The following is a 20,927-nucleotide window of genomic DNA, read 5'->3' on the forward strand; positions in this document are numbered from 1 at the left end:
ACGACAACTTGTAATCTTAACGAGTATAAAAACGCAAAAACGAAAATTCTAGTTGTAGGGAAGATTACAAGTTGTCATGCAGAAAAATCAACTGCTGCACATGGTCAGGTAGGAGGCGCTCCCTTCGAACGCAAATTACACCTTTAGCCACAGAAAAAACTCTCTCATTCGGCACTGAAGTGGCAGGTATTGCCAGGTATTTGATGCAAAGCTTCGCCAGACTCGGATATCTTAAGCACCCGACAGCTCGCCACCACTCACACGGATCACTCTCTCTCTCTCTTTTTAGCAGTGCCTCCTCTGGATACGCTACAACTTCCCATTCTGAAGCCACTTTGCTTTCCATTGCACTTTTGGCTAACTGGTCAATTGCTTGCCAAACATCTGCTGACGGCGTTAAGCCTTGCTCTTGTGACTGCGTTGCAGCTTCCGGCTGGGTTTCTTCAGTAGCATCAGATGAGGCTAGCTCTTGCAGCACCAGAGCTTTTAGCCATATTTTTCCTTTTCGGCTTTAAAAATAGTGGACTTGAAGCATGCGTCCAAGAACATAGCAAGGCATGCTTCCTTGTCCTCCTCCTACAGAGTGAACCTCGCCCTGACGCATCTTATCAGTTCTGCGGGAAATTCTGATGTCCCAGCAGTTACCTAGACAGTCGAGCATACCAAAAATCATAGGAACTTGGGAAGACAAAGACGAATACTTCTCAGCACAGGCAATAGCAGTGGCATCAAACAATGGCTTCAATGCTTGCATGTACATATTCAGAGGCATCTTTCCACTCTAATGAACCAAGTCCATCGATGTCACAGTCCGTGGTAACAAGGTCCACAGTGACTGCTTCTTTGAGTTCCAGAAGGCGAGACAACATTAGATACTGGCTATTCCATCTCGTCTCCACGTCTTGCACCAGACGTAATCCGTCTTTTCCCATCTTCTTTTGGCACTCCTCAAACCTTTTCTGAGGTGATGAGCTGTGCTTATAATGTCCCACAATATGCTTCCCTTTCTTGGGGGGGCTAAGCTCGGCTCGGAGAGATCAAGGCGAGTTCTCCGCCGAACTCGCCGCTCGCCGCGATTGGTCGGCGCCGTGCATGACGACACGCGCCGTCACTACCTAGGTCGTGACGTCAGAACGGAGGGTTTGAGGCGGTCGGAGTGGCATATTCGGAATTCGCGGCGAAATGCTGTGACGTCATTGTGACGTGGCAAAAGCCGCCGCGGATAGGAAAAGCTTGCTGGCTCCGACCTAGGCGAGTTTGGGCGGGTTGGGCGCGAGATGAGGGAGGCGCGTCGAAAATGGCAGCGTTTTTGTGCGTGTTTCGCCGTCGGTGCCACTGTGTTTGACATAGACGACGTTGATTTTCAACAACACTATCGCCTCTCGAAATACGTGGTAAGGTGGCTGTGCGATGAACTGCATGGCGAACCGGGCTTGAAGCGATAAAGCCGTGAATGAACCCTCGTCCCCGTCGTAAAACCTACAAACAAATTCTACGAAGTGAATCCTAGAAACAAATGTTTTTATGGCAATCTGCAACCAGGAACGCAATTTATCATTACCTACAGGCTTTTACAATTATTGTGATGGCTTGCTGCGCTGCGTAGGTAGATGCAAGAAAAACGCACTTGATAAGATTTAAACTAAACAGAGGATAGAAGAAAAGCAATCTACATGAATGGCGCAGAATAACAACTGTGTAATTTCTTTTTCATCTTTCTCCCTCCACAGCGTATTCTGACGAACAAATCGGTCGTTAGTTGTTTATACAGCAGGAGAACATGCCAGAACATGGCGACATTGTTGCCTGTAGATAAGCAATTTAGCCAGTGCGGTACAACCGCTAGCCTGGGGTCTTTAATGTGCACCACGTAATAGTGATACACGACTGCAGAACCCCCGCGGGCCTGCAGAACCCAGGATCCTGGGTTCTGCAGCGCGAGCTTTCACTCCAGGTGCACCCTTTTCTGAAAAAAACAAACAAAAACAAACATATTGTGGCTGTGTGGCGACGTGGGGGGAGAAAGATGAGAAAGAAATTACACAGTTGTCAGTCTGCGTCATTCCTGTATGTTGTTTTTCGCCTATTCTCTGCTTCCGTTTAAATCTTTATCAATTGCGGTTTTCTTGCACCTACGCAGCGCAGCAAACCATCACAATGCGTAACCACCTAGCCCATATCCAAGCAATATTTGTATAATTAGGATCCGTGCTGTTACCGATTCTTATTTGTCATTTACGATTTAAATAAAAAAATTGGGTTCTTTGTATGTTTTTTCAGCCTAAAATTTGGTCTGCCTCGATGGGCGACTTGTCTCCCAGCTGTAGATGAGAAATTTAGCCAGTGCAGTACAACCGCTAGCCTGGGGTCTTTAACGTGCACCACGCAGTAGTGAGTGATACACAACCGCACGCCGGTGCGATGCTCATCAAAATCCAAACGGGCAGGGGTGAGGATTGAATTCACGACAAGGAAAGAGGGACATTTAAGACAAACAGACAAGACAGGAGCGTAGGGACAAATCGGAGCTACGCTGGGGAACTCGCCACCGCCGGGGGGGTCAGAAATGTAAGAGGAGTGGGAAACCACCCGGGGCGGAGTCGAAAGAAGCTCCTCCCCTCACCCGCTACGTCGCGTCGGAGAGATTCCGCCGAAGGCGAGCTTAGCCCCCTGGCACAGGCGATCAATGGCCGGCGAACGGGGTCTCGCGTCATTAATCGCCAGCTGAAGCGTGTGCGCGAAGCACGCTTTTTCAGTCCACGGAAGTCTCCTTAAAGCAAGACAGATGTTGCACCCGTTATCCGTTACGATGAACTTCGCACATTCATCGGATATCTCCCAGTTACGACACATTTCGTCCAGAATAGTTGCAATGTCCACAGCAGTGTGACTGGACCGCTCCATCATGAATTTTGGAGTGAGAAGATGGCAGGTGAAGCTCACGTAACTTTCGTTAGCGCGCGATGTCCACACGTCACTTGTGAAGGCAACAGCGGCAGTGCCCCCTTCAAAGGCACTGTTGAGCTCTGCTTTCACCTTCTTTCGGGTGTCGTCATACATCCGTTTAACAAGCATGCAGACGCGAGAGTGTGGAGCGGGATGGTAGGCGATAGTTGGAAACGGCTTCTGTCAGAAGTTCTTTGAAGCCGCAGTCTTCCACAAGGCTGTAAGGCTGTAAATCAAGCTCCACCATGGCGGGCACCTTGTTATTCAGCGCTCGCACCCTCTTTTCTGGCTGGGGCCCCGTGCGGCGCACGAAGTCCGTCAGCGTCATTTGATCTTTCCCTGGCGTAGCAGTGGTAATCCCACGATACTCTTTTAACGACGCAGGATGTACTTTGCGATGATTGACAAGGGCGTTGTCGAACCTGTGGGCGTTTTAAGCGTTGACTCGCATGCCGTACATTCCGCCATGGATGCCGTCACCCTCGCAAAGTATTTCCAAATAGCACTCCTCTTTCTTCGTTTTGGTGCCGTTTCCCGTTTGTTCCTCCGCTTCGCAGAAGGTTCACCGCACTCACCTCCATCCGCCATAACACTGGTGGACAAACGGGAAAGTGAGCACAGTTTAAAAAGTCAGGAGTTACAAGGGAACGGAAACTCGCAGATTACCGCTGCCGACACCGGCGCCACCAGTTTAGGTTGAAGCCGCCATGCAGCTATGTTGCTGTCAATGGGCCTTGCTTACCGAAACTGAAACCGAAAACAAAACTTACGCTTCCGAATACGTTCTCGACTATTCAATTAATTTCGAATATTCGTGTTACGACGAAAAATCGAAAAATACCAAAAACTTAGTTTACGAATCCAATACAAATATTAAATGTATAATATTCGATTTGTATTCGAAATTTCGAATATTCACCTGCCCCTATTTATACCATAACCTGTCGCAAAATAACAATGTTCAACAAGCTCGGGTAAATGAAGTAATATGTGCATCTTTGACTCTCACTCAGTCATATACACAATACCAAAGAGTAGTCAGACTCAGAACTCGCATACTAAAGTATTTAAGGTTGTCATTGTGATGTTCTTTTTTTTATTTTACAGTGGGAACCCAGTGATCCCATACGCCGTTGTGGCATTCGGGGAAGGCTGCAGGATCCATTCGTTTGTTAAGAGGGTTCGCCTCTTCTTCCTTAAAGCGAGCGAGTATTTCCTTTAGCTCATTTAGCTTACCAGCCTGAAAAAAAGAAAATAATTGTCACTTGAGTTTGTGATGATCAACAAAACGATATTAATTCCCTGGCAGTAGCTATCTGGAGAGAATATTTATGACTTCAGTAAACGTCTTATCAGACAGCTGCCTAGAAAGGTCACAAGTTATATAAACCAATAAAAGCATACAACAGCGTTAAGCGATTCATAAAAAAAAAAGACAAAGCGTGCACGTGTTGGAAACTCACAAGTAATGCATAAATAAGCAAACGCTTCTATCCGCACAACCAGTCCTGTTGTGTTAACTAGCATTGTTCAGCTTTTATCAAATGTTGTTACGAGAGATATAAAATTTGATGTGGCAGACGTTTGTGTTCCATAACAGGCCTGCGAAGCAGGAAACTTCGGAATATCTTACAGAAAACTAAACCTGTCAAAAATCGTTTCGCGGTATTTTCAGGAATATGTAGCCTATTTATTCCACGGGAATCGCAAACATGACCCGGTTATTAGAATATTCGCGATTTTCCTACCTATGGACCTTGAGCGTGGCTGTAAAGAAGAATCTCTACAGCTGCGCTCAAGGTCCTGGGTGACCCCGAGAAGACGTCGATGAGAGTACAACTCATCTGGACACCGGCGCACTCGTCGCTCCCCGGCAACGAGAAGGCACACGGCGCGGCCCGAGAACTCGCTCACCGGGCCGGGGAACCGCTGGACCCTTCTCTGGCCTTGTTTTTGGGGGGGGGGGGAGTGACAGTCCGGTCACATTCAGGGACATTCTCGATCACTACACTGCCGAGAGGTTACGCTATCCACCCGCGCACCCCTCGCTGGAAAAGAAGACGTCGGTGGCATGGCGCCGCCTCCAGACGGGCTCCTTCCCGAGCCGCTCCCTGCTCAATAAATGGTACCCCGACAAGTACGAGCCAAACTGCAAGCTCTGCGGCGGCCACGCCAACCTCCGACACATGGTGTGGGAGTGCAGCAGGATCGACCGCAAGTCCCACCCCCTACTGGAGAAGATCGACAACCAGGAAAGCTGGGAAGCCCTACTCCTCTGCTCCGACCCCTCGGTGCAGAACCAACTGGTCCAGCTGGCCGAAGACGCCGCCAAAACCCAGAGGGTTCAGGCCGCCGTCTGAGGGGTGGCTCGCGGGTCGACCCTAGGTGTCTCCCGTTCTGTCATTAACCCATGCTTGGGCCAATAAATATTTTTTACTACTACTTCTACTACCTCAGATACCTCACGTAGCTATTAAAAAGAAAATTACTTGAAAAACATTTCTAAGCTTCGATTTTTGTGTTTCGTACAGTATTTCGCACACGTTTTACACAATTTACACCCTACCCCCCCCCCCCCCCTTTCCAACACCTAAAAAAAAATAAAAGCGTAGCATGTTTAACTTAATTCGATACTTCGCAGAAAGCCTACAGACGCAGAATCCGTCGAATGTTTGGGTCGACCTATTTTCTATCTATTCCGCTCCGTTTACCTGTTTTATCTGAGCGGCTTTTAAGGTAATTTTTCTAGCACCGGCAAAAACCCACGTCGCATTCTGCGTTCGTCAGTTCTTTCGTAATTTATCAAGGTGAGTTATTTACCTCCGCCCGAACGTAAGGAGAGAGCGTTAAAGATTTGTTGAAATCTATGTCGTTAAGCTTTTAATATTGTTTGGTTATTGGTTACTCTCGAAGTGTTTAGGCACTTGATCACGTAAATCTAGTATATTCCGTGACGCCTATGATAAACGTTAGCACTTAGCCTATTGTTATGACATGATCGTGTAACACATAGTGATTGATTACGTCACATCAGGCACTGGGACGACAAATGTTTCGCGACAACTGAAGTACTTGGCAACTGTAACGACGCTCATCCAGGCCGCTTTGCTGTCGCAGATGAATAAGCAAAAAAAAAAAAAAAGAAAAAAAAAAAAAGAAATCTTTGTTGTCGCAGGGGTAGAGCGGAAGATTACAATGCGAAAGGTCCGGGTCTTAACTCTGCGCTAAAATATACTCTTTTATCTTTTTTTTTGTTGTTTGTTTTGTTTTGCGATAACCGAGGTTTTTTTTCTCTATCATATCAATGTGTAAACCTCTTTCGTGGCAGTCTATACTTAAAAACCGGCAATAGAATGCATGCCTCGTTCGATTTTTTTTTACGTAGAAGCATTTTTCCTGATGCGAACATATTTCTCTCTCTCTCTCTTTCTCTTTGTGTCTTATATGTACGGAGACATTTCGATTCCTTTTTAATGGCTTATATTGAGAGTATAATTCAGATGACTTACCTCCGTCGCCTCGCGTACCAAGTTATTTGTTTCACAAGGATCTTCTTTGATGTTAAATAAGTAAAATGCATCTTGATGTATGTCGACATTGGACGTTTCGTTACTACAGTTTATCTTGGCCTCGGCCCTCCAATAGGGGGAAAATTGTAGGGGTTCGGGTTTATACAAGTCTCTGAGAGCAGAGGCAGCCACGGACTCATTCATCAAAGCATCGAGGTCATCCAACGGACGCTTGCCTCCCACAGTCTCAAATCTCTGGTCATACAAGCTTTTGTTGAATCGTCCTTCAATCAGTTTGTAGTCACCAACTCGAATGGCGGAGTAGTTTAACACTGAATCTATGTTGAGCACGACCCTGCCACGTTGGGATTTGTTGGATGTAGACAATGATTCCCACATGTCGACTCCATCTATATCGCCAAGCTCTGAGACGTTCCCTCCTGAAAGAGACGATACTCGTTAAAAGCATGCGATAAGACACCATTTGCAGGAACGCCGCTCCGCCTTCGCAGCAGATTGCATGAGTTATTCTAATGTACGCTAGAGGTTCAACTGGCGCTAGTGTCTACGCGGCTTCCGGGAGGCAAATTGAACCAGACAGCAACCAGTCTACTTTTGCGGTGCTCCTGTGCATTAATATGAGAAAACGCGCGTGCATTTTGTCTCTTCGGCGGAAAATAACATGACGCACTTTTGTTATTCGAGTCGTACCGAATAGTATGTAACTTTATTAACATTGCTAAACATAAATTGATTTATTTACAGTAATTGTCTTCACCAGCGAGCGATGTTGAACTTTGCTATGTTTACGCGTGCAAACCACTGTTCCATAGCAAATGTGTAAAAACGCGCTACGATTCTAAGCAAAATAGCTATCGAAAGAATGTAGAGTGTGCCCATGGTTCGTGGGCATTCCGGTGGCGCCTATACATTGCTAATTTGCCAGTCCGGTCACTATATAAAAATGTCCCCCGGCGTGAATCTTGACGGGCGGTAAACACCATTCAAACCATGAAGAATAAAGTAGGTGTGCTAGGAAAGGCGTTTATTTTTATTATTTCCTATGACGGACACCTCTTATCGGGCATATGTCTTTCTGGCTTTACATTAACATTTTCTTCACATTAACACAAATCTGGTCGCAAAAAACTTTTCTGGATTCTTCTTGTTCATATTTTCACCTAAGAAAGTTCTTTCGGTCACAGCCTAAAAGGTTTCTTCGTGAAAAACCTATAGGGGGTTCTTTTAAGCTCTTCCTTTATGGGAAAGAGTTCATCGCCGAGTTGCCTTTTAAGTGCGCCAGGAGGCGATAGCGCTTGAGCCGAAACGGTTCTTCACGAGCTGAAAGAGTTCTTGGGGCGTCAAAACACCTTTCAGTAACAAATTCTTTTGACTTTTTTTTCGCAGAAATGCATTACCGTAAGTCAGTTTTCGACTGGTTTCCGTCTGCTTCACTTTAGAACAGCACATTAGCACCAGTTGAACCTCTATCATACATTATCCCTATGTAAGATTGGCAACGCCTCCAATGGCAGCGTCTGCGCTACGCCGCACAGTGAAGCGCTGTCCGCCACGACCCCTTCTGATACGCCCCTAGCGTTTTGAACGGACGTTTCTCGATCTCTCTCCGGAGTTAATAGAGAGTTTTAGGGAACCGGAACAAAATACGATCGATAAACAAAAACGATCGATACCTTGGATCGGGCGTGTGGACCGATCGTGTGCCCTGAAACGGCTTTGGGGGAACCGTATATGCAGACGACAGCAGACGATCGGTACAGGTCGCGCCCCCTGGCAACGGAAACCTGCATCCGTCTCATCGAGAAAAGACGAATTTGCGTGTGTTTGTACAAATCACAGAAACTCAAGTAAATAAAGATTGAACCCTAAATATATAGAGAACCTCAAATATTGTATACCTACTTATAGTTCGTCTCGTTTTTTTACTGGAACGAATGCGCTTTCGTAATTCAAAACCTGGCGCACCACGGCGTGTCGCCCCTAGCACAGTGAAGTTCTAAAATGTTCGTCTGCTAAAGAAGCTCACGAGCTTTCCGACAACAATGGCGCTCGATCTTTTTGACCATGATTTGGAGTTGGCTGTATTCAGCGAAAACAATGTAGAAAAAGTGATTTTGTACGACTGTCTGCGCACTAAGTGTAGCGTGAGCCTCTTCTGAACTTCCCGCTTTCTATAAGCGAGGCACGCACGCGCGTGCCGTGGTGCCCGTGACTTGTGCAGGGGCACGAGGGAATAAACATTATTTTTTGTTTGCCGTGGCACGGAGTCAGTCGCATTTCTTTCGGGTGCCACCGAGCACCGATAAAGGCGCTTGTTGGCGGCAAGGCATAGGACGTTCAACTTGGCGTAGCTTATGAGTAAACAAAAAAGTTGTGATACCAGGAATGATGTGCTGATACCACGAATGATGTGCCCGCGTATTTTGGGTTTTTTTTCTTTCAGTTTACCAGATTTATATACTTGGGGAATAAAATAATGCCTCGACTGTACATGCATGGTAGCTTGTTTTCTAATAAATCATGCGCTCTCAGCGGGCAAGCTTTGGTGTTTTACATCAACCAAATATGATGTTTACACCAACCACGTCCTGATATGCTGAAACGTTGCCGAAAGCAAACTCGATTTGGCACAAGAACACGCTCGCGCGCGCTTATCATCAACATTCGAAGTCGCCTGCTAGCGATCCTGTCTCTTTCCCTCGAGGCCCAATGTAGGATCGAGTATTAAGAAAGCTATGGACAAATAAAACTAGAAATATTAAGTGTCGAATAAAATATAAAAATAACCAAAATATACACACTTTCTCAAGTTGATGCGGTCATTTTTCTAGTACAAAGTTAATTCAATTCAATTTTCAATATAATTCAATTTTTATTTTCAGATCAAGTCATACAAAATAAAGATTTAGCCCACAAAAGCAGCATTCAGCTTGTATGTGGGGCCAGGCGACCAACTAGAATACATGTTGTTACAAAAGAAAAAAAAAAAAAACACTCCGCAGCACAAAAAAAAATTGAAAGGAACACAACATTGGCAGCACAAATAAATACAAAAAGGAACACTTTAGAGCATGAAATATAGGTGTTTATAGCCAAGTCTACTCACGCATCCATGAAATAAAAGTACGAAATATCTCCAACGGTTAGGCTACGATATCTACAGCTAAGATGCTTGACACCAAGTCCTTAGTTTCCTTTTTAGTACCCCTAATGGATTCTATATTCATAAGGAACTCTGGGGGTTCCTAAAATAAGGAAGGAGTGTAATGATTTCTGTTTTTCTTTCCATACAGTGTGTGTATTTTTGGAATGACGTATCTTTCAGCACGTCTCAAATCTCTATTTTTATTTACGAGGAGGTCAATCCGTTCCTTCGTTCCTCGCCACGAGAAGTTCTTTTTCAACGATGCGTCATTCCAAAGGGCTGGAGTGAAAAAGGAGTAGCGCCTAGCACCTCCCGAAGTAGAAAGATGTTGTCTTCTGCTGTAAACCGCTTGCGAGGAGGAGGCGGAGGGACGGAGGTAGATGCGGCGCTCATGTTGCTCTCTTACGGTACAGATAGCAGACGATCACGATCGAACGCCCGCGTACCGATCGTTGCGCCGTGTACGGTACGACCGCGAAGAAAATATAAAGGAAAAGCTGAAACTTTACTGCTGTGCACTTATTAAAACTATCACCCAATATTCAAAGGGCTCGTTTTGTAGGATATATGTGATTAGCATTTGTACAGAAATTTTTAATTCATGCAATATTTTTAAGCTAAAAAGTATCCAGAGCCGTGATGCAGAAGGCTGTTGCTCACTCTGTTGCCACTACAGATAATCCTCAGTCATAACAGCAGCTGTAAAAAACAGGTGATAAGTGCTCGAAATGCACATTCAAGGTTGGTATTAAAAAAAAAAAAACTTATAATATGTCAAAAAAGATGAAAAAAAAAAAAAAAGCTGTGTGGGCAAGCGGTATTCGAACTCTCCACTCCCGCTCCTTTACGAGCTCGAAAAAAGTCCTCGCTCCAATCCACTAAACTACCGAGCTTTTTTTTTTCTTTTTTTTTTTTTTTTATTGCCGGTTTGGACATGTACAATACAAAAGGATCACACTGTTACATTCACTTCATGAAGATCACTTATGCGCGGTCGTAAAATTTAAAATTCTTTCAAGGTCTCCAGTACGTCTAGGATTGACACCCAATCAGGCGCACAAACTAAAGTGGCGTATACAGATTTTAGTCTGCAGATGGATTCTATAAAATACATGCGTACGGGTCGGGCATCAACGTCGGCATGCCTCACTGCCATTCCACTTCTCCATATAGCATGCAGGCCCAGGAGCATGACTAGATCGAGAGGGATTTCAACTTGTTTCATTACAGGAAGAAACCGAATGCCGTAAGGGGTTAAAGGTAAGTCTTTTTTGATAGCTCGCTGGAGGACGTCCCAGAAAAGAAAAGCGTCCCAGCAGTCGAGAAAAACATGTTCGATAGTTTCAGGTTTTTTGCACAAAAAACAATCAACGCCCCACGGTGCGTAAATTTTTTTCCCCTCGAGCCAAGTTTTGACAGGGAGTGTAATGGTGTGTAACTGGAAAAAAAATGTTTTAATAGAAGGCGCAATGGTCATCTTTTTAACTCTAGACAACACGTTACGCTCTGGGCCTGCATGAAACGTGGAACGATACAACGGTTCAGGAAAAACTCTTTCAATAAGGTGTCACAATCGACAAGTATTGAAGAGAAAAACGCACAGACAAAAAACGACACGCTTCGACCACTTCTCAAAGAAAACTGCTGAGTTCCCCCTGCTCGGGTCTACATGAAGAAACAACAAAGAAAGGAATTTCATCTGCAAGTGTCATTTGAATTACTGTCCGAAGAAAAGGGTTGGTTTGTTCTCTAAGAAACATAAAACGGGATACAGTCTGCCTAACGAACACGTGAGATAATGATAGCCCTCCCTTACTGACACGACAAAACAAATTGTCGCGACGCACTCTCCCATCCCGATCTCCAGATGAAAACGGCAAAAACACGATGTAATTTCTGAATATTCACTCGAGCACACGCCAGCACTTGAAGCACATACCAAAATTTAGCGATTAGAAAAATATTACAGACGGTAGCTCGCGTAAAAATGGACATATCCCATCCTCTCCATTTGCCAGCTGCCTCGCGCGTTTTCTGCACTACTGATGACCAGTACATGTTCGATCTCTTATAATGTTGTAGAGGAACGCCTAAGTACTTTGGAGGTGTCGACGTGAAGTTTATGTTTTCAAAAACGTTGGGTTTTGTGGCCCATGTTCCATGCCATAAGCCGCTGCACTTTTGCCAATTGACAGCTGAACCTGTAAGCTCGCAGTATGCTTTCACTTCACAGACTGCTGCCGTGATGCTATCCTTATCTTTACAAAAATAGCGACATCATCGGCATAGGACTGGAGCTTGACCTCTATATTTTGTAACGAAAACCCATTAATACTGGTATTATTTATTATAGTTCGACAAAAGGGTTCTAAATAAATACTAAACAACAAAGATGATAGCGGGCAACCCTGTTTAACTGACGAATCCACAGAAATTCTCGATGTTGCTTCCCCGTTAATTATAATCTGTGTTGTACATCCCGTATATGCCATTTGTACAAATTTTCTTATGACTTTGCCCACTCGAACATGATCTAAAACTTTATATAGGACGGTATGTTGCACTCGGTCAAACGCTTTCTCCAGATCAATTTGGAGAATGGCAACCTGGTCAAGTTGAGCATCGCACAACTCTAATACGCTTCTCGCAATGTGCACGTTCGTTGAAATAGATCTACCTCGGATACTACAGGTCTGGTGATCCCCTACTATGCCGCAAATAACATTCTGTAGTCGTCGGGCGAGAACTTTCATTAATACTTTATAGTCGACGTTACTTAACGCAATGGGTCTGTAGTTCTTAACATTTCTTAATTTGTGTGCATCATCTACTTTAGGAATAAGGACAGTATGGGTATTTAGAAAGGAAGGCGGTAACTTTTCTGTCTCATTCGACTCGGTTACTACGTCGTGCAGACGCGCAGCAATATCGTGTTTAAATTTTTTGTAAAATGCCGCAGTTAATCCGTCAGGACCTGGAGCTTTTTTTGTTGCCAGTTCTTCAATCCCCTTCTCGATCTCTGTGACGCTTATCGGTTCTTCTAATTTTTCTGTTATCTCTTCTTCGAGACGGGGCATTACTACTAGGTATTTTTCAAATTGCGCGTCGCTGCCGTGCTCCTGTCGCTGGAAGAGATTACTATAGTATTCAATAAATGCTTTTTCGATAATCTCCGGTTTACTACTTGGTAAGCCTTCGTATTCTATTTCGGCTATGTTTTTTTTCCTTTACATGCTTAGCTTCGGCGCTTAGAGGGGTAGTGAAACGAAATTTTAGCGCCGATCTTGTTGCATAAATATGGGCTAGGGACAGGCACCACCTCGGAAATATAAATATTGCGCTGTAAAACACAGGAGAACTAATTTTAAACATAATTAAACGATTTCAAATTCTCATCTGGTGGATGGGGGGAAGTTCTCGTGACATCACTTGTGCCAAAATAGCAGCGCCGTTCTGCGGCAATACGGCGTGCCGGCAGAATTCGCCTAGGCCTGAACGCGTTCGCAAAGCCTTGGCGGAGAAAGCCAAAGCGTAGTTGGCCACAGTGAGCTCGTTCTCGTTGCGGCTCTTTGCACGACACGGCCCGAGCATGCTTCTGGCACGGCCGTTATTAGTTGCTGCGAGTCGCGAGCTGCAAGCCGACGTTAAAAAGGATATGTTTGAACTACGAGGGTGTCAGCAAGAGCCACGCAAATGCCAAATACCTGTTCACACTCGGAGCGGACACGCGCGTTTGATCGAAGTGGTGGATTCGCTCTGTTAGACCGCGTTTCGGTAAGCGCTTCTGGACCGATCTTTTACGATTGCAACTCGATACTGACATGACACTCGGCAAAGAAAGGTTAGACCGACATCGCGTAGCTCCCACGAACTGCTATAGCTCGACACTGACGTAGCGTCGAGTCAGAATAAAAATGGCATACTAATAACAGAGTGTACATACCGAGTTGCCAAGGTAATCCGTATGGCGTTTATTTGAGCTCTATATCACACAAAACAAGGAGATATAATCAATGAGAGTCCCTTTTCGACGACAGCGTTCGTCACCGCTGTCTCGGAAAACAAGGAGATCGAGATGGCAAGGGGGAAATATTGACCTCTGAAATTTAGTTCAGGGATCAAACTACTCATCCGGTAAGGGTCCACAAGGGTCGCGCGGGCATATTACATTCAGCAGGCCAGCCGGTCATGGACAGACGGTCTTGGCCAAGGACCGCCGGAGCAACGGTGCGCCGAGTCGATGTTGCTGCTAGGCCTACTATATTCTGCCGAGCTCGCTCGGTCGGCAGAATCGTGGCTGTTGTAGCTCTTCTCGTGTGTTTGTGGATCCTGCGTTCTTGATCGTGGTCTGTTTTAAGTACTCCTTCCTTTTTTCTTGCTGGTTGAAGTCGGGACGCGCGAGAAGAGCACGAAGAAAAATAAATGTCCGTTAGTGGCCGATACCAAGTAACTGAGCGACGCTGTCGGCCTTGTTGATTTGATCGTAAAAAGTGCGTAAGACAGCTTCGGAGCTGTCGTAGGATTCTGTCATAACCTGCGCAAAGGTTACGACAATTTCGTTTCGAGAGCACGGGTTTTCTCTCAAATTTGTCGTACGCACGTTTTTCGTCGTGAATTCGCTTTGAGAATCCGGCCTCAGAGCTGGTTTTGTGAGTGCTGCCGTGGTTGCCGACTTGCCGTGGTCCCGTGGTGCAGCGTGCGTGCAGCCCTTGCACATCTCAAACGGCCACGTTGTCACAGTCGTAAATCGTCGACGCGCCACCAAGTGGCAACGCCCGTAACCACAACATTCACGCCGTAGCCTTTCCCGACCGGCACAAGTGACGTCACGAATGCGCCCAATATCCCAAGACGCATCGCGCTCTCCGATGGCCGATTTTTGAGCGCGCGCCCAATCGGGCCCATCAGGGTGAAAAATATAGCCATCCGTTCAAAATACAAACGCGCGATTATGATTTATGATTATCATTGACCATATTGAACCTATTTCTGACCATAATAGGTGTATTTCAAGTTTCGCTTCAGTATCCCTTTAATGCCCGTTTGGTGGGCTGCTCCCCTAGAATGTATTTAGCGGCTCGGGCCCGCACGATGGCTCCTTTATACTTTTCCACCTCTAAGTCCGCAATTTTACTTTTTACTGTCTTAATCTGTTCTGAAAGCATACCTGGGTTTTCATTTTCGAGTCTGCATAGTCGGTGAAGGTCATCAAGCAGCAACGTTTCTTCGGTCTTTTTCCAGTAAGCAAGCGTGCTAGACCGTTCTATTGCACTAAATTTAACTTTGCGCTTAAACCATTCCCTCTTTTCACAGGCGCTCGTCCCTATGTGGTGCATTTTACTTCATAATTTATCTACTGTCTCAGTAAAAACTTCATCCTTAAGAAGGTTATTATTCATTTTCCACTGGTCCCAACAAAACTGGGTTTTTTCTTTGAAACCACCAACAATAAAAGAAACGAGCGCATGATCAGAGAAAAATACCGGCAGTACATTATAGTCTTCGCATCCGGTTAAAAGTTCAATTGACACGTAAGCTCTATCAAGACGGGCATGACTCGAGGACTGATAATGTGTGTACCATAAACAATCGTTGGTTCTTTGGTACGTCGCGACATCCTGCAAACTGTATTCCTTAATCATCTCGTTTAAAATAATTGCACTACTATCGCTTTGTTTTGTAATTTTGGATCGGTCCCGTGTGCCACAAACGCAGTTAAAATCACCTAACAAAACAACTTTACGTTGAGAATCTAAATATTGGTCAATGCTCTGAAAAAACATTTTCCTTTCGTTAATGTCGTTTGGGGCGTATACATTTATGATACGATATTCAACATTGGAAATACTACAGTCGCAAATGACGAGTCGACCAACATTGTCGACTATTACTGATTGGACTTCTGCGTTCAAAGATTTTCGTAAAAACAACATACAACCCCCGGACATACCATTTGCCCGCGACAGGCACACCTCGAAAGAGTGCAAGAAAGAAGCCAGTAAGCATGCGGTCTCTTCGTCACTTCCAACTTTGGTTTCCTGAATTGCGAGGACATCTATACCTTTGTCGATTAGGAGCCTCTTTACCTGATATTGCTTGCGACGCGAGGAAAAGCCTCAAACGTTAAGTGTCGACAATTTCAGGTTTACGACATAAATAGACGCTCTCGCATGTCAGGGGCTCACCTCGTCTAGAGAACCGCACCAAGTACCAGCTCATAACCGCATCAGCCGGTCGGCTTGTCCGGTTTTCTGGGTTCGGAAACACAAATCGGTGCGGGTCGAGGCTTTCTCCGCCTCGTGGTCACCGTCTTCGCAGGCAGCTCCTCCGAGTTCGAGTCATAGCCAACCTTAACCGCGTCCGAGTCTGAATCCGAATCGAGTTCCCGTGGTCGTTTCGTGGCCAAGGCCCCAGTGTCGGCCATATCCACGTCGACGCTTAGCTGCGCCTCAGAAGACGTCGTTGGCTCGACGGCTCTCACCTCTTCCTCCTCCTTCCCCGGCGCAGCGTTGCATGGTGTTGTCTGGTCCAGGCTCGTCTCGGCCACGGCAACTGGCGTGGCCTCCGTCATCTTCGGCAACTCTGCAGACGCTAGTGGGTCGGTGCTATCCTTAGCTCTCTCCTCATTGTCTTTGGCAGCTGTAATGGCACTCGCGGCGACTTCCTCCGCGTCTGTCTCGTCCATGACGTGCTCGGCGTTTGTCTCGCCGCTTCGGGCACCTGCGGCCGCAGCATAAGTCCTCACACATTGGTCAGCGTCATGGCCGAAACGGTGGCACGACTCACACTTGGGCACGCGGCAGTCACGGCGAATGTGGCCGGTCCGCTGGCAGCGCAGGCAGAGTGGCGCCCTGCCCGGCGCCACAACGAGCGCCAGCCCTCCAGCGATGCGCAACTGATGCGGCAGGTCGTCCAGTGTAAGCCCAGGCTTGAGCCGAATGACAGCCGTTCGCGTCATCGACGCGCAGCCCAGAATGCCTTGCACTCGCCACTTCTCGGTGCCCACCTCGATTATAGTGCCGTACGGTGCCAACGCCGCCTTCACCTCGTCATCAGGAACATGGTACAGCATCCAGTGAAGCTTGAGGCGAATCGCTCGGTTTCCCGGGTCGATGACGAGGCATCACCGCCCCTTGACGACGAGGTCGCCGACGGCAAGGGCCTTCCGCTTTCCCTCGGGTGACTTGAAAGTCACAGCCCAGACGTGGTTCATCTGGTATGCTCCCAAAGCGGCGACTTCGGGGAGCATTTCCACACGCTGCAGGGTGTCCCGGAAGTCCTCGACTCGGTACGGGCGGCCACGAACATCAGCATGCAAAAATACGGTGTTTAACGCCGCAGAACCAGTCGGCAGGGGTGGCAGAATAGTCGGGTATTCAGTAGGCGCTGCGTCTTCCCTGGCACCGCGGCCCGGCCGGGCCGCAAAAACCGCTCCGCTGGAGCTCATGATTCCACGTCCGCACGCGCTGGTGTTCGAAATTGGAATGAGCTACCGAGCAGACGTTTATGGTTACGCTAAATACCAATTTATTTCTATTCAAAAAGTCCTATTGCGTTTTGTTCCTTAATCTTTGTCTCATTTGCTCACTCAAACATTATAGACTTGCTGTCACACGTGGCGCTCCTGCCAGGCACTGCCACGATTTATTTTCTTCATGTTTGAAGCCACGGCACGCTCTCTCCGCCAGCGAAATCGCCGTTTCGCTCACCAAGCGAGACTGTCCATGTCGGCCATTGGTCGTGCCGGTCGTGCCTTACGGTTCGACCAGCGCATTACGGTAAGATCGCAGAAGACAAGCGCATGCGCAGTTCGTACCGGAGGGCCCACCGTACCGTATCGGATGTGCCAAAACGGTTCCCTAAAACTCTCTAGTGTTTCGCTCCTTGACAATCGAAAACCTACCGCCGTCCCGCGTTTCTCTGTGTGTCATCTCGCGACGTTCGGCCCTGCAGGGCTTGCTCGGAGCTCGGGTTCACTTTTGTCACCCGCGATTGTAAGCGGCAAATACTGTATAAACACCTCCATGTTTTCGCGTATCTGCGCTGGAACACGCCTCTACGAAGGGTGTGTATCTTCGACGGTTCGGAAGAGCGCTACGGAACGACATTCATATTTACGGGTGCCAGTAACTGATCAAATCCGCGGAAGTATTTACCTTCCTCATTTTATCCCATTGACCTTCTCAGGGATTGAGATGGTCGTGGCTGTCTGTGCCAATGCAAGGAGAGGATCTGTGTTCTCAACTTACCAGTCTTGTATTAAAAACAAAATAACTATGGCTCTCAACGACACTATCCTCGTGTCGATGGAACGATGGCGTGTCTACAAGACAAAACCGTGACGTCATTGTCTTGCCGCACGCTTCCAATAGTTTCTCGTTGAGATATTCGCTAGGTAGGCAAGATCAGCATACAGAATAGTTTTCTCTCTCTCTTATATATATATATATATATATATATATATATATATATATATATATATGTATATATTATGGACACTGGAACCAGAAAACTGATTCTTCGGGATCACCTGCATTTATCACTCGTGCAACAGGCATAAAGCTGACGGTGTGATAGCGCGGATGATAAGAGACGAAAATACCGCTCGGGGGGTCGTTTTTGCACCTGCAGCCTTGCGGCGGTTTCACGAGTGGTAATTTGAGCACACCACCTTTCTTCCCACGCGCTTCAAGTCTTTCCAAAATTGACTGATTTAGTTGTTCTCAATGTTGCTCAGAGAGTTTCTAATTAAAACTTCAGGTTTGTCTGCACTAATTAAAAAGTAAAATTAAAAAAAATAGTTAGTGTAAACGACTTTTTTTTTTTTTTTTTTTCGCGAGCTCGATATTTTGCGATTTAGGTCAAAGCTGAAGTTTTGGAATAATTTGCGGGTTCTAATTTTCGTGACGCGGTGGGCTCTTGAAATAGTTTCCAATGTGTTTATATCTTACCGCAATGTTTCGCGAAACCTATTTTTTGAGAACTGTAGACGATTCGCAGAATTCGGGAACATTAGGTCCTCGCAAAAATTAAGTCGTTTATAGTATTTACTTTACTCATCGTGATGATAGCCTGCTGTATTTGGTCCCCCTGGCCGTATAACACATCTGCTGAATCCGCATGAGTACAGTTTTTACAGCTTTTTTATTTAGGGTAAGTGCGGACTAGAAGACACCCTACCCTGTACTCGTTATACTCACCCGCTGCAGAGTAGAGCGTCGGAAGCCAATCTGAGATGTGCATCAGCTGGTTGGAGACACGCTTCGTGTTCTTCAGACGACGACTCCATAGGAAAGCGGTGCCCCTTACGCCACCCTCATATAGGGTAGACTTTCCACCCCTCAGGGGCCAATTGTAGCCTCGATTTGACTGGAATCCCCAGGGCAATGCACCATTGTCAGAAGAAAACACGAGGATAGTGTCGTTTAACAGGTTTTCCTCTTGCAAGGCAGCAACAACTCTACCAACTGATTGATCCAGTGCGTCCACCATACCTTAAGAAACAAAACACAGATGTATAATTCTTTAATGTTTTAAATAAATGCAAATGTGTTTTACGAAAATTCTGTTATTCACATGTTGCACAGGGTGTGTCAACGAAATCGATGGCTGTTTGAAAGAGCTGCGTAAATCGGTTTCTAAACGTATCAACCTGAACTTTTGCACAGAAGTGGCCGGAACTTGCATTAAGGTATAAAATTTTCGCTGAACAAACATAGGAGTAAAAGGTTAGAAATGAAAACTCTGAAATATCTACCTACGGGGGCAATGTGCTAACCAAAGTTGTCTCATTGGCCCAATGGTCGACAAATGTCAGGAGTGCTCTGCGCGCCGGCGTGGGAGGGGTGGGGGAGTTGGAAGTTGGCCATGAAGGCACCGAATTGCGTATTTTTTAGCGTCAGCTTCGTGAATTGTACAGGAGCCCGGAGTTTTTCGCCAAAACTCCTCCCGAAAACGTCGGTGGACCTTTTTCGTCCTCTTACACTCCAGTAGCAGTGAGCAACCTTCACTCGCTCGTTTGAGCTAAGCGCGCCATGAAGATGACTTAATAATTGGAAACGAGCGTGTTGGTCAAGATATACGAATGCAGGACAGGATATAACTTTTTTGTTGTTGCTAAATGAAAGAAGTGCTGTTTCCACCTCCGTCCTCGATGTTTTATCGCTTCATGTACTCGTATTGTTTCGCAAGATGACTTGCATCTGAAAACAGCATGGGCAAAACTCGTATCGGTAGTAAAAAATAAGCCTGCGTTGACTATTCTTGCAGAGAAAGCGCGCATCGCTTCTGGCACAGAAACGTCTGCTATTGCTGAGGTCGAGAAAAACGGCCGTCGTGGCCATCTGCGATCTTACGTGCCGCCATCTGTCGGGTGTTGCCCTAATCAGGCGCCTCTAATGTAAACGTATGTGATAAAAAAAAAAAAAAAACCACTTTACTTGAAGGAAAGACGTTTCCTGAAATAATGTACGTTGCAAGACACTTTTTCAATGAGGAGCGCTTCGGAAACATGTTTTATTAATAGCGTTCCACAATTTCTCAAACGAGTCTCGCGATGTAAATATTGCGCCAATTTTGTTTTCAGTCGAAGTGCAATCCTTAAAATACGTGTTCTGCCCATGCACCTGAATTCTCTTTTTGAAAATTCAGTTTGAGAAACAGTACTTTGATTTCCAAGCCTGGAAATCACTCTCTATGAGTTGGTGAAGCCATAAAACAATAATTACATTTTGATATTGGCAGTCCTGAATAGAACAATGATACTATTTATATCCTACTTTTTCGGACGCACACATCCAAGTAAACAATACTAAACCAACACGTGAAAAGTTATACTTAATACAAACCCGCAAATAAAGTTCTGTTTTCTTCTTTAATATAAGTAAAATTTCTGACGCCATCACTCGGAACTTGGAAAGGCGTGGATCCACCACTTACGTGAGGTGCTTGGTGACTTAAGAACAAGAACAATGGCTGCAATTATATAAAAAGAAATTATAAGCTCACAATACTGAGAACTTTTTAGCAACAATAATATTAATATAAAACGTTTAACGTAATCATTGTGTCACCCCAAAAGACATGCTGATAACACACTGTTTCTCATTTAGGCGTAGTTGGGAACGACCTTTGCATGAGTATCCCAAGCATGATTTTTTTCTCTTACCGTTGATTTTTTATGGCGACGAATCAGTTCAATGGTTTTATTCGTGCAATAATAAGTCGAGTATTGTGGATTCTTTTCCCTGTAAATCTCCTCGCCAGATCTAAAGTCATGCCCAGTGTGAGTAGCCTTAAAGAATGGA

At 45.8% G+C, this 20,927-nt stretch overlaps 1 protein-coding gene across 1 annotated transcript in view; it reads right to left on the minus strand.

Annotated features, from left to right (window-relative positions):
- Positions 1 to 4,042: 4,042 nt before the first annotated feature.
- Positions 4,043 to 20,927, minus strand: part of LOC121832973 (arylsulfatase B-like) — a 54,847-nt gene continuing 37,962 nt past the window's right edge. Inside the window, exons 6-10 of the mRNA XM_042288518.1 lie at positions 20,789 to 20,916; positions 20,469 to 20,595; positions 18,822 to 19,115; positions 6,456 to 6,895; positions 4,043 to 4,186 (exon numbers count right to left, since the gene is read on the minus strand). Of these exons, the coding sequence (XP_042144452.1) occupies positions 4,043 to 4,186; positions 6,456 to 6,895; positions 18,822 to 19,115; positions 20,469 to 20,595; positions 20,789 to 20,916 (1,133 nt within the window). The remainder of the gene's footprint in view (positions 4,187 to 6,455; positions 6,896 to 18,821; positions 19,116 to 20,468; positions 20,596 to 20,788; positions 20,917 to 20,927) is intronic.

The sequence above is a fragment of the Ixodes scapularis genome, unplaced genomic scaffold (assembly GCF_016920785.2).
Source record: "Ixodes scapularis isolate PalLabHiFi unplaced genomic scaffold, ASM1692078v2 PGA_scaffold10__122_contigs__length_95168666, whole genome shotgun sequence".
NCBI lineage: Eukaryota > Metazoa > Arthropoda > Arachnida > Ixodida > Ixodidae > Ixodes > Ixodes scapularis.